At 41.7% G+C, this 14,949-nt stretch overlaps 1 protein-coding gene across 2 annotated transcripts in view; it reads right to left on the reverse strand.

Annotated features, from left to right (window-relative positions):
- Positions 1-14,571, reverse strand: part of glra3 (glycine receptor, alpha 3) — a 39,631-nt gene extending 25,060 nt beyond the window's left edge. For both annotated transcript variants that reach the window (XM_085779543.1, XM_085779552.1), the window contains exon 1: positions 14,213-14,571. In XM_085779543.1, the coding sequence (XP_085635669.1) occupies positions 14,213-14,283 (71 nt within the window). In that variant the 5' untranslated portion in view covers positions 14,284-14,571. The remainder of the gene's footprint in view (positions 1-14,212) is intronic.
- Positions 14,572-14,949: the final 378 nt, after the last annotated feature.

Here is a 14,949-nt window from a genome sequence, read left to right on the forward strand (position 1 = left end):
ACCTCAGCCACTTCTAGAGTAAAGCACTGCTGGCTTGTGAATGTGCAGCACACATGTGACAAGACCAAGTCTCATCACGGTCTGAAAAGTGCAGACTCAAGCAGCTTGCTCTGTTTCTGTTGCTTTGCATGAAATATGCAGCCTGCAGGTCTGATGTCTTCGGGCTGTCTGGGTGTTACAAGCCCAGAGGGAGGTTTGGTACGTTCACTTGGCCCGAGGATGAACTAATTAGATGTATCAGTGGTCAAAGTCACAGTTAAAACAAACAAGTTTTTGACCATAACTCACAAACTCTCACACTAATAACTACACAATTGAACTCAAATATCTGTAAGGATAAGGATGAAACGATGAAAATAACTTTTTACTTCAGTGTGACGACATCATGATGTTCTGCAAAAATAACAATAAGAGAGAGATCAGGACAAAGAGCTCAGAGTTTTCCTATGGTAGGATTAACTTCAACACACCCACAAGGTTTTTTTTTTAAATTTAGAGGTAAATGAGGTTTAACACCAGCTGGTATAATTGCTCTGTGTATGTGATCGCTAAAGGTATGTTTGTGTTTCAGGTGTGTCTGCATTGTCGCACACCGTTTTATGCTATGGAGCTAAAACAGTCTGGAGGCAAATCGTTTTATATTTTTGTTTAACTGAACGCAGTTGTGTGGATAAAGCCTCTCGCAGGGCCGACATGTAGAGACAAACAACCACACATGCTCACATTTTCACCTACGGGCTCTTTAGAGTCACCAATGAACCTCGTGTGCATGTCTTTGGACTGTGGGCGGAAACCAGAGCATCCGGGGAAAACTCACACAGGAACAGAGAGAACGAGCAAACTCCACACAGTAAGGCCCCAAGGCCTGGGTTTGAAACCTGTGTGCTTACCACTGTAGCACCGTGCCCTGTCATCCTCATATTATTACATGTTTCATGTGTTTTTTTTAGAATGCATTCTTTGTGTTTATGTCATGGTCATTCTGATGAAACACTACATACAGTATGGCTGGAAATATCACAATATTTGTAATAATAATTGTTATAAAACATCACCTGCAGCTTAAATCAAAGTATAATTGCAATATAATCAAGTTCAACATCAACTGCTACTGATAAAGGTCAAATGTGTTACAGCAATACACCTTTATAAATAAGCATCATTAAAGGGGCCTTGAGATTAAAATCCAGACAAGCTTGTCTGGCACAGACCTGAGTGAAGATTACATCATCATCATCATCATCATCATCATCATCATCATCATCATCATCATCATCATCATCATCATCTATTTATATTTAAAAATAAAATAACTTGACTATCTGTCAAAAAGCACATTATGACTGTTTACAGAATATTCTGCTACAGGTAGCAAACAAAGGGACACTGACACACAATAATGACATGTGAACAGTCACATCTATTTAATGTGTATAAAAATAGGTTTCTAGCTGATAAATATTTAAATATACGGTGACGCTGAATGTGGATGTTCTGACTCTGTTGCTGCAGATGTCAAAGTGATTTGTTGAAAGTATAGTAACAACAGGCCCAGACTGAGGATCAGCATCAGCATTCATCTCAACACAGAAACAACATATCACCTGCTATCTGCAGCGACGATGCTAAAAGGCCCAGCCCTGTCTGGGAGAGGTTTGAAGTGCTGACAGAATTATTTATAACTAGCTCTCTGATTATGCAACAAAACATCCCCATGAAGCCGACACGAAGAGACAGAGAGAAGAGGCCTTTTGCATCTGGCCATACCGAGTGTGCCTGGGAGACCTTGGTTTATCCCTATGATTACATAACACGCTATCTCTATCAGCACGGCAACAAGCATGCATCACACTTTTAGAAAGATAGATAGATAGATAGATCCAACATTATTTCATCTACGTTGATAGAAAGACTCTGGAGAAACTATTTAATGCTCTTTGCATGAATTAGTGTGGTTCTGAAAACACTGTGGAATTGCACATTAGTCAGCAGATGTCTGCTCCCATATCTTAAGCTGTGTTCACACCAAACGCGATGAACGCGATTTTTTCGCGCGACAAATGACAATCCGTCGCGCTATCACTCGTGTTTTGACGCGTCATCGCGTCCCCCCTCCCCTCCCCTCTACTGTCAATCCAGCTAACAGGACGGATGTAAACATGTGTTGAGACACAGAAAGTGCACTCATTTTACCGTAGGCTTGACAATGGACGAGGTGAAGCTGATCCTTGACGTCCTGGTCCTGGTGTAGCAGGTAAAAAAAACTCCGCTCAGCCCTGCTCGTATCGCGGCCGTTGTACGGTACTACTGTTGCTGAGTTTGAGGACTTGCTAGCAGCTAGGGTTGGTGCAGGACCTCCAGGCAGGACACCAACTAAAGTTACAGGCTCTTCTTTTCAGCTGCAGAGTGCCTGTCCATCTGTCTCCGGTGAGTAGCAGTCGGTAGCAGTGTATTGTTGTGTCACGGCGTCACGCGATGTCGCCGCAAAAGTTCAATATTTTCAACTCGGGCGTTGGCGCGATTTTCTCGGCATCGCGTCCATCGCGCCGCGCTATCGCGTCCATCGCATCGCCCGGCGCGATGACGCGACTAATCGCGTCTGTGCATTGACTTTACATGTAATCTCGACGCGCGACAACGCAGCATCGCGTTTGGTGTGAACACCCCTTTAGAGTCGTACTCATCACAATAACTGTGTTTATGATGAGGGGAGCTGTCGTCAGTGCTCCTAATTAGCTAAAATGTTAAATTCTCTACCTGTCAATCCAACAACCAGTGACTGCTGATACATTTTTTCAGGTGTGTATAAATACACTTTCTTCTTATTGTCTTATCATCAGTGAAAATACAGTTTTAATAGTAGGTTTTACGTACAGAACTGCAACTCAAAGTAAATTACATCAAACACTGATGAAATAGCAGCAGACATAAAGGGCAATAATGTTTTTTTTTTTCATAAAAATGTCCAAAAGGAACAAAATATGTATCAGGTAAAAGCATAATGCAGGTAATTAAAGGTCACAAAAGTAGCTTAAGAGGCAGCTAAAAACCTTCAGCCTGTACACATGCAGAACTTTTTTGCGTATATAAATTTCAAGAGATAGTGTACCAAAGCTGTAGGGCCAACGTTGTGCTACATTTTAGGTTTGTAGGTGGAAGCACGACTGAGTGTCAAAATTAGTGGGACAAGGGAGTACGGTGCAAACCCAGCTCCCTGTGGTATTTAAGCAGCTGCTTGCTAATAATTCAGACCAAAGTAATTACAAGCGTGTTATTACTGTATACCTTCTATCTACGGATATGCAACCATTCAAACACATGCTGTAAGCAATGGAGCCCTGTTACGAAGTTCCCTCTGGTCTGCATCTCTGCATACAAGTCATACCAGGTCGTTATAAACAGTTTAGTACAGTTAATCTTCTACATGTTGCACCTAATTAATGGATATTTATTTAACCATTATTATCCATTTGAGAAAACATACTTCCAATGTTTTCTGTTCCTTGTTTCTGCCGTACTCAAAACATACTGAACTGTGACCTCGAACCTGAGGCACATACCAAACCGTGATTTTTGTGTCCCGTTGCAACACTTCAGTCTGTTGTCTGCTGAGTGTATAGCAAACAGCAAGCCAGCGCTACACAATCTAAAGGGACAGTATTGAACAGTTCAGGTAAGCAAAAAAACAAGTAAAATAATTTAATTTAAAAATATTTCTTCTCCAAAACTGTGATGTTGTCTCTTTTCCATGTTCTTTTTTAAAATCCTGGCTCCTGGGGTTTTTATGAGCCGCAGCTTTTCAGTGTGTGTGTGTTTTTTTCCCCTTCTTCTTGGGAGTCTGGACTAAAGTGCACTCCAGGCAACAAAAGACAAAAGCAGAGTAATCCTCTTGGCATCCTCCAGTTTTCTAGTGATATTTCTTAGATGATAAAGGGTGATTTTTGTACCATTTTTCCTGTGTGGGTTGAACGAGACACCCAGGATTTTGCTTCCTTCTTGCTCTGTGTTCCCAGACTTGTTTACTGAAAATCTTTTCCTCTTTCACTTATGTGAATTCAAGAACGTTCCTGTTCATCCACTGTTCAGAGAAAAAAAGTGTAATGGGGTTTAGTGAATGAGTTGAGTCATTGGGCACTACAGATTTATATGGAACTGAGTGTCGTCAGCATAACAATCATAATTCATATCGTGAGCACCAATAATTTTACCAAGGGGGAAAAGACAAAACAATAAGGGACCAAGAAGTGATCCCTGCAGAGTATCAAATTATCAAACTGTCAAATTGAACATCATAAAGTCTTTTCAATAGGTGTTTTTGAGCAGTTTGGGGCTGTGCCTGGTTGACTAATCCAAGTTTCAAGTCTGTCAAGGTGAACCTTTACCAATGTTATTAGATGAATTTTGATTTCCAAGAGCTGAATCAGTGATCGGATGGTTTCAATTTTTAATACTGTCAATTCAATAATACTATTTGCACTTGGATACCAGTAACTTTATTTTCAAGTCATGATGCCAACTCTTCACATTTTGATTTTGTCTGAGGACATGTTAGATCACAAGACAAGGAAATAGTTGTGTGCAAAAATCCTTAATTATGTGAAGAAATATTCAGGGGAATTTAAGGAATTTGATGAAATTGCAAAAACTGCAGGGGCTAGAAAAAAAATTCAATTTCATGAAAAAAAAACAAACACTAAAACTATCCACCTTTTTATATTTTGTGGTTGTCCACCATCAATCTTCCGCCTGTGTTGCAACATGCCGCTGCACGGAGTGAAAAATTATTTGCCTCCACCTTCATGTAAGACATTGCTTTGCGCTGTCTTCTGCCTTATTCATCATAGGGTTTGTGTGCACTGAGCTTTCCCGGTTTCATTTATCTTCTCACGCGAGGCAATAATATTTTACGTCGCATACTTACGTCACTTCATAATGTTCCCAAGGCAACAGGCTGAAAATAGCTGCTCCTGTGTTAAGTAAACATGCAACCTTTTTCAACTTTCTGTGAAGATATATGTATGTGACTTTTTTTGCTACGGATATGTGGGGATTATAAAATCAAGCAAGCCCCAGATATTTTATGCATTTTGCACTGAAATGTCTTGAATGTCTCTGCGACCCCCTGCACAATACGCTTTGGCTGATTATGAGTTGAATTATGCAATCGCATCATCATGTTTTTCTGGAGGGACTTAATAGTAGGAAATAAAACTGGCCTGTCTCGCACAGCTTTGTCACAGACAGATAACAATCTCCTAAAGATCTCTTGGTGGATTGCTAATTTGTTTTTCCACCACGTACACTTTGCTCTGTAGCCTTTCCCCTTGAACTGTTCATTTCATTTGCGCAAAGGTTTGCTACATGTGTGTTTGGAGAATTCGACAGTTAAAATAAGACCTAGAAAGCTGTGTGGCAGCTGTATGTTTTCCTGGTTCCTCATGTGTCTGTGTCTGCAGAGCAGCTTCAGACTCTTCAGTCAACTCACCAATCTGTTTCACTTGTGCTTGATCAAATAATGAATCTGTGGCAGCACATGAAGCCAGTTCAGATCTGTACTCCTCGCCAGATTATTCTGTTCAACAGACATCGGCCAACTCTGCATGCCCCTCCGGTCGAGCCCTGACCTGATGCCCCTGATAACGCATGATGCCCTAGAGCCACTGCGGCCTTTGTGCCCATGCTATGGTCAAAATCTCAAGGTTGCTTAAAAGTGTCACTGCATCTGTCCTTGCAGCTTTAGTTGTGCACATAATGTATACGAGAACTTCCTGCTTCTAACAACCTCTCTGCTCTCATCATCAGCATCACTGCTCTCTCTGACCCTATCGTGCTCACTTTCTCTTTACCTCTGTCTTCACATACAGCCTACGTATTGAGCTCTCTTAGGGGGAGCCTTTCTCCCAGTCCAGCATGTCCATCCTAGAGATCAGGATGGATTAAAAGATCCCTTGAATCTCGATTGTTTCTTCCAAAGCACTAATTTCAATAACCACACAGTCCTGGCAGCTTGGAGACCTACGCCTTCACATTTTACTAACATTTCACTCTCTCAATTAAAATAAATCACCTTGATCATCCTTGATGAGGGATTTACTATAAAGACTCAAACATTCAACAGTGAAACATTACTGAAACAGACGGTATTATACTAGTGCAGGTCTGGACCATGTGTGGATCCACTTCTTGTTATAGCAGTCTACCAGAGCGTTTTGGTTTTCTGGCAGCTCTGGATATATTACAGAGCCTCGCCTCCATTACAGCTAATACAATTCTTTCTTTACATGTATCATTATGACAAAAAGATCATAACATGCTGACATGGGTTTCTATCGCCTGAAAGGCAAAGGCTTCAAATTTGAAAAGGTTCCAGGAACTGAGTATGTATTAACACATAATACAGAAACTATAGCACCACACACATAATAAAATACAAACCGGCCATATATCAAAGATAGGGAGTTAGACTTAGGCTATAAATGTCCCCTTAGGTAAACTGTTGGTCCAAAATCATTATAGAAGAGCAATGATCAGTGAGGAAATGCTAACATGTGTGGCATCCGTCTGATCAATGGTGGCGCTATCAGACAGACGCTCACTCTTTTCCTCTTACAGTAGAAGAAACAATACAAGAAAAATGGTGCATGTATGTACAGTATGTATGTATGTATGTATGTATGAGTATGTATGGTGTATTTAAGGTGTATTTAAGGTGTATAATTGGTCCTGCACAAGAGGAGACACTCAGAGACTAATGGCGGGGGAGCAGAGACACACAGGTCGTTCCTTATCTTCATCTACTTTGGATGACGTGTCTCCATGTTTGAATCTGTGTTGAAATATGGATGCATGCACATTAAATTATTTGCCAGTGGTTCACTATCCTAGCCTCCCTGACAGCACAGAGAGGAATCAGTCATCAGTTGGCGTCCTGACACCACCGCAGTCTTCAGCCGCAGCCACTGCTCTGGAAGATGTGATCATCAGTCGGCTGCTGTTACCTCAGGTACGTGCACAATCATAAATGCACAATTATCTAAACGCTTATCTCCACAAACAGGTGGAGTAAATGTATAAAAGAAACACACTGCTGTCGACAGAAATCTGACTGAATTGTCATGTTGTTGATTTCTCCAATAACAAAACACTCACTAACCATGTATGGATGGACGTCTGTGACCTCTGACCCTGTCTCACACTTATTTTCTCATCTTGGCCCGTAAAGGGGACTCATGTGAGAGCGGCTCCCCACTACTCTCCTCTTGTGTTGGCGCGGGGCCCCTCCAGTCTATTTGCAGCTCTAGTACTTGTTCAGACCAATTAGCTGCTGCATTAACACATACATCACAACCACTACATTTCCAAGCTAACCCTGGGGTATTTTGGGCTTTTCAGCCTAGGACAGACCAGTGCTGTGACAGGGATGGGGTTGACTACAGCCTTTAGCCAAATGTTCATTTGGTTGAACCCCCCATCCTGCACCCCCACCCCCCACCCCGCACCCACCAACACGCACACGCACACACACACACATACAGAGACCCAAACACGAACTCACTCAGCGGGCAGAGTAGCACTTAACTGTGGTTTCAGCCTAATGTTTCCTTCAATAGTAACAAGTGTGACATGCACCACTACAACACGCACACACTCTTGTTTTTTTCATATTTTTGTAGATATACTCGTACAACTATAGCAGCAAGCCTGGATTCACTGATTCACAAAATATCTGAACACACGCACACAACACAGGCAGCTATTCAGTCAGTTATATGAATATGTATTTACCTTATGTTGTGATGGCACAGACTGGTCAACTGATCATCGGTCATTTTTACAGACGGGTCACACATAGTGCTAACCATAATCAATAAATGTATTTTTATCATCATGATATGAACGTGTGCAATAAACACAAAACACTGAAAGATAATGAATTAGAACTTTTTTCAACTTTTTTTTTTTTTTTTTTTTTTACATCATTACATTATTTACACATGCCATGCAGTGACACAGCCTGAGACAACAGCAGCGTTACCTTCAGCAGATTATTATTGCTGATGGACTCACAAGTGAGTTTGACTAGAAAACTTTCTAAAAGTCTGAGAGGTAAGTGAAACGTTTGTTGCTAAGTAACTGTGATTAATGTCACGGCGAAGTGATTGTCACAAAGATGCGATGCTGTTAAGTTTGTTTCTAATTTGATGTTTTTGTACTCCACCGTTCTCTTGTTCTACAACTGCTGCTGTTTTATTCTACCGAGGAGATGGCACACCTCCAAACTGAATGCTCCAAGTTTTCAACGTTTCAACATGAAATTTACAATGATATTGATTCAACCAGAGATATTTAATCAATTTCACTTGTATGTGGATGAGACACTCAGAGAAGTTGAGTGACTGTCTAATCTAGTGCATTTAAAAAAAAAAACATTAACATTCACACTATGAATGCAGCTACCCTCTATTTAACAGTACCAACAGTTTACTGTAGACATGCATCTGGTTAATGTAAACCAGTGCAATGATGACACTATATGAGCAGGTATACACAGCTTCTTGATGCGCATCATGTGAATGGCATCAGTGTAAACTTAACTCATAACTGTCTTAGCGATTAAATCTGAGATGGTCTTATTCACCTGTTTCTACTTTGTCAGCATCACTCTTATCTCACTGGATTGAGCCAACAGCTCTGAACTGATGGATCAATAGAGAGTATATGAGCTGACTGAGTTTGAGCACTCCACCAACTCACGTGTTGGTAATTGATGTGAAAGAATGACGAGCCTCCGGACCTCGTGTGAACCATGTGTCCTGCTTTTTGTGATATCCCTCAGAGGCTGAAGCAAACCTTCATCACATACACACTGCGCACACACACTGAGCCTTCAACAGGACGGGTGTTTGAGGGAGGTAAAGCGTCACTTCACAGCAGATGTTATCTTGAAACTGAATGCAGTTGGGACAGCCACTTGGAAAAGTTTAATTTGAAAGGGCTTATGCTGAGCACTTCCTGCCTGACATCAAAACAGAGCAGATGAGATCAGAGCAACAATGGTCAGCTAATCATTTTAATCCTCATTCACCCATTAACTCAAGTGACTCAATTAGTCATGCAAGCCTGTTCCATCCATGAGCAATGATTGCAAATGTTTTTACTCAGTGTTTTTCTAGTTTATCCAACAACAACAACTCATCATCATCATCATCATCAACAATGACACTGTGATCAGACCAGAGGTTTACACTGCAGGCGTCTACTGTCTACATCTTCACTAATCTGTGCAGCTAAGAGGCTACAAACATCTTTTAAAGGGATAGTTCACTCAAAATTCAAATTGCACTCATTATCTACTCCAATTTGGATGGACCCTCTCCCTGGTCCGTCCAATTTGGACGAACCAGGAAGAGGAGCTTCCGCTACAAACAAGCTTGAAATATAGACTTATTTAAGTTTTTTTAGAACAATTTCGCATTTCGGGGCTTTAATACAAGACGGACATTACATACGAGCAGCATGGAGGTATTTGGATGTTTTTTCGTGTGTCTTTTTGTTACGAAGAAAAGTGGTATCCATTTGCAACCGTTATATGGACATGCACTGCTACGCTGAGACCCCCTGTAACTCAGAGAAGCCATGGATAACTCTGAAACTTCTCCCAGCCCTTGGTCGACATGAGGGTGAGTAGATAAGGAGTGCAATTTGAATTTTGGGTGAACTATCCCTTTAAGGCGGAATGTTTACTTGCATGTAACCGAATGCCTTCTTGATGATAGGAAATCCTTCAATACACCTTAAATGTCAATATGACACCTTTGACCACTTCATTGTTTTTATTAGCTACACTTTAGTGATGATCAAATCTTGAAGCTCATAAAAATGTAGGTATGTTTCAGACCAGATTATGTGAACTCCTGGTTCATACGTCGGAGAACAGACATGGCAGTGTTGTTACACAGCCCTCCAGCAGTTCTATTAGGGTCATGATGCTACAGTATCCATGTGTAAACAGGGCTTCATTAAAAGGAGAGGAGACGCTGTACGCAGCACAGACACTCAGAAACTCACAGATCCTAGAGAAAGCTGTTTATGAAATCAACCGTTAAATAAACTTGAAGACAAAGCACATATGCACATAAAGATACAGCTGCTCAATGCATATGTCTCCTTAAACTAATGCATTGGTGCTCAGCCACTGTTGTAGTATGATATGAGCAGTGACCATGGATAATGCCCGTCTGCCTTTACACAAGGAGAAGATACAACAAGAAACTAGCGATGTGCTGATTGATCGGCCATAATCATGATGGGCAGATTTTCATTGAAACATAGGAATTAATGCTTCTAGCCACCAATCACCTTAAACTTGTGGTTAATATTCTGCTGTGTATGGCTGAGCACTGTGCACTGTGTAGCGTACTGTAATCCTGCCTCCCACCTTGTTCACTGTACGTCTCCAGCGGACTCGGAGCAGTGCTGGTGTGAACAAAGACTTTGAGTATTATACAGGACCGACAAGTTGGATGCAGATCTGGACCAGCTCTCGTTGAATAACAGACCATAAGCCTGTTAAATTTTGTCTTTGAATCCATCCATGACCCTCTAAGAAGATTTACTGTGGCTTTGATCTTTTCAGCCACATTTTATGTTAAAGCTTCTTTAACTTTTGGGGAACCAGCCTGACACGAGAAAGAAAAAAGAAAAAAAACCACTACAGCGTGTAAGAATAAAACGCAGAGAACATGCATGAATTCCCACAAAAAAAGTTTCCCCATGAATAAAGGATGTGCAGCAGAGGGAGGAGAGAGGGAGCTCAGAGAGTAGATATGACAGAACAGGGAAATGGTGTTAAATCAGTAGACACTGACCTGCCTGCTGGGACTCGGAGGCTGCTGCTGAAGGTTTCAAAGACAAGCCCTCAAGAGCCTGAAACCTCACATCATCTGTCATAGAAGCTACTTCCACACATATTATTCCCTCTAACTAAAATACAGCCTGCAGCTACGTCTCTCCCCAGTGACTGGTGCTGATCACCAATCAGTGAAATGATCAATTTAAAAGATCCTAACCTTAAGATCTATCTTAATTTTGGCATATTGTAGGCCTCTCCGATGAAAACTGTGGAAACCATAAGCAGCATAGCAGCCTATACTCAAAGTACGACTGTCCATAAACTAGCTGCCAATCCAAAATCCAAAATGATAAGCACAACTTTGTCCAAGGATAAGGCAAGGCAAGGCAAGGCAAGGCAATTCTATTTGTATAACCCATTTTTACAAACAGTTTGTCTCAAAGGGCTCTACATGGCATCGTAACAACATCCTCTGCCCTTCGACCCTCACATAGACTGAGGAAAAACAATGTGGAAACAGTTTCCAATGGCATTTTACTGTGTTTCTCATTTTTCCATGTGTTTTCCATGACAGGACAGCTGGTCGACTGTTTTCAAGGTTTTCCAGGGCACTTTGTTTAACATTCTAAATGTTCACCACAAACGTTAAGGCACACAGCAGATCATTCTGGACCAGTTTATGACACCTGCTGATGAAAACCACATTAGCTACTGTACAGTATGACTAATGTCTGATGTGTGGAATGTGGCACATACATGTATTCTGGGAATGTACCATTGTTTCTCCTTTGTGCAGGAATATGAGATTTTAGGGGTAGATCGTTAATATGTAGCCTAACTATTTCCCAGATCTCCAAGTCTGTGTCACTCCTTGGGGGTAGGGGAACTGTCGTTTCACAATTAGATAAATCTGCATTTCGGATTAGGGCTCAATAAAACAATTAAAGCACAAGTAAGCGATCCGGTGGTTTTGGCTAACTTCTTGTCAGCTGATGGAGATAGCAGTCCCCACCCTCGTCCCTACATCACCACAGTCACGCGCATCCCTTGGCTGCACACACAGAGAGGACCGCCCCTTTATGCCGTTCTCTCTCCTCATTGGATAAAGGTTGTAGGATACAAAGAAAGTTTTCTCCTCGGCTTACAGCAGAGCAGAGTGACTGACAGACCTGTGTTTCAGACCAAACAGTCTATATATGTGATTACTGTCAGATGATATAACTATTTAAGACTTATATTAACACAAATATTCTGCTTACTTAACTGCTAACTTTTCCTCGATAGAAATCTGAGACGTGGTCGATAGAAAGTCGATAGGTTTCATTCATTCATGTTTTGACAGACAATACGAATAGCCAGTTATAATGAGAGTTTTGTTGTGCTGCGCCAAACCAATCATGTGGCTGGAATAGTTGGAGCAGATCAATGTCCGGCCACGTTCACATAACAAAGGAACCTCACCAAAGTTCGACTGTAGCCGCGGTCTGTTGCACTCGGGCCTTAAATTCAACTAAGCTGACCTGAACACTGCCCAGACCAAAACAAGTGCTAATGCCGCCCCAGAAAACAACCAGTGTCGCACCTGTGCAGCCAGCTGATGTCTGAGCCAAAACAGTACTGAGAGACAGTGCTGCACTAACTGGGATCCCCCCCCCCCCAGCTGTCTTTGAAAGCTGCTTGAATTTGCACTAAGGATATAAACAATATATATACGTACATAGGCTACAGTATATCGATATAAAAAAAAATATATCAGGATAGGTTTTTTTTTTCGCTTATCACCCAGCTCTATTTCAGTACCTCTGCACTGATGATCCTACGGTGTTAGGAACCACTGTAAATATATGGAAGGGGCAAATTGGAAACTGCAGCATGAGAAAAGTGTTGGGAAGATTAAATAGGGAAAATTATGACATTTATGTGTAATAGACAGCTTTAGTGTGTTTTTCCTGGAGGAAATATTCTTTTGTACACGAGTATCTGTCACCATGTGCTAGTATTTATGTTATAATCACGATTGTCTTCTATTTATATTTTAAGAGTATATAATTGTTTGTCATGGTCTGTTGCTCTACCTGCAAATTTGTTTTTGTTTTTTGTCTTTTCACATGTTTGCTCTTGTAAAACTACAGGAAATCTAAATTATAAAATTGAGCTGATACTATAGTACTTTAAAAAATAACTAAATACATTTTCATATGTTGTTTTAATGTACGCAAGTGTTTGTGTATATGTGTGTGTGTGTGTGTGTACATGCTCTGCTTCCACTGCCTGCAAACAAAGTGGGCGTGTCGTTGCAAATGCAAGTGCTCCTGCAGACTGTCCACAGTTCATTGACAAAGAAGACACACAAGTATGGTGTTATTTCTCGTACACAGCACAGTTAGGACGAGCCCACAGACACCACACAGTCCATCTGTAACAGCTGCTTAAAAACCAACTCCAATCCTAGCCATGCATCTCTCAAAAACTGACCAAGACAAAAACTTCTCTCCTTCAACTCCAAGTAGATGGTCGTTGACTTTTGGAGGTCTTGATTCACCCTGCAGTCAGTCAACATACAAGGGACGGACACTGAGATGGTGCACACTTCAATACCAGTTTTCTCAGATAGCAGTGCTGACCTTGTTGCCCCACAGAAAGCTACAGAGAGATGCTTCTCCTGGGCAAACCAAGGCGAATAAAAAAAAACAAAGGACAGAGAAGTGGAGCTGGTTTTGCTCTCTGTTGTCACAGTGATCATCAGTCCATCAAGTCCTTGAGTTATGGATGCCCCAAGGGGTCAGAAGTTATAAACTCCACCATCTTGAATGAGCCAAGTCCAAACACATGAGACAATAACTACTGCACTGTCATTTCCACCTATAAGACGACAATCTCTGTATTTTTCTCAGGAAGTCAAAATTTGAATCAACATTAAGGAAGAGTCTGACCCCCCCATTGTACTGTAGCTACATGTGTGCCTTATATTCAGTTTGTCTTGTTTCACCTTAGAAATTATAAAAAGCACACAAACATCAAACACTGGGACCATTTGAGGATGTGAACACTGACACAATAAAAACCTATTTAAATTCCATAAAACACACTTCCTTAAAGACAAACAGTCTTCATCATCTTCACTAATAAATTAAAACACAAATATAATGGGTCTTATTTTGAAATAGAAATAAATTCAGCCATTTAAACATCAACAGCATGTTCTCCTCCATATATCCCATCATGACGTAGCGTACGTCATATATAAATACAGTGACCTGGACACAAACTTTTTTCTTTCTTTTTTTTTTTTAGGGTCCACAGTTTCTACCTGGTTTAACAGACAGGTAAACAGGCAGGTGGGTTAAATCCAGCGCTTACCTGAGTAACAGCGCTAGTTTCCAGGCGAGTAAAACCCCCGCCACCACAGACAGCCTCCTCCTCTCCGTCATTGTCTCCGTCCACGGGCTCAGGAAAGCTCCGCTCTCCGCGCGACTCCAAACAGCGTCTGTGCTCCAGCTGTGGTCAGACTGTCACTGACATACTGTTGCAACAACAGGGAGACTCACTACTCCACTAGCTCAGGCTGCTCTGCTGCCTCCAAACACCAGGACCCGGACCCACTGGAGCAGAGACATGTTAAGAGATGAATCCGTGAAAAGTGGAGGAGGTTAAAGAGCGAGCGGAGCGCGAGCGACTGATGCACGAGAGATGCTCTCAATCTGCTCAGGGATACTTCTGAGCTCTAATGAAGCACGGGGACACATAGTCCCGCCCCCTCCTCTCCGGATTGACATGACTGACAGCCGGCTCAGCCACTCACCTTCACTGTTGTTAATTTTTCCAGTTGAATCACATTTGAAATCAGAAGCGCAGCGAGCTGGGTCAAATGATGGCATCCACCCATGCATTATTACACATCCTCCTCTCTCTCCTTGTGTGTATATGTCCCTATATAGCTGCTCTCCATCCTCATTCTCATTCTCATCCTCCTCTCCTCCTCTCCTGCCTCCATCTGTCTCGTGCTTTCTGTCATTCTGCTCTGTTGGGCAGAATCACACGGGTCTCTGTGGCCCTGGTGTTTCTCGTGTTTCTGGCTGTAAAGTAGATGATGATGA

This window comes from Trachurus japonicus, chromosome 1, assembly GCF_045865225.1.
Source record: "Trachurus japonicus isolate A0001 chromosome 1, Traja_1.0".
In the NCBI taxonomy this organism is placed as follows: domain Eukaryota; kingdom Metazoa; phylum Chordata; class Actinopteri; order Carangiformes; family Carangidae; genus Trachurus; species Trachurus japonicus.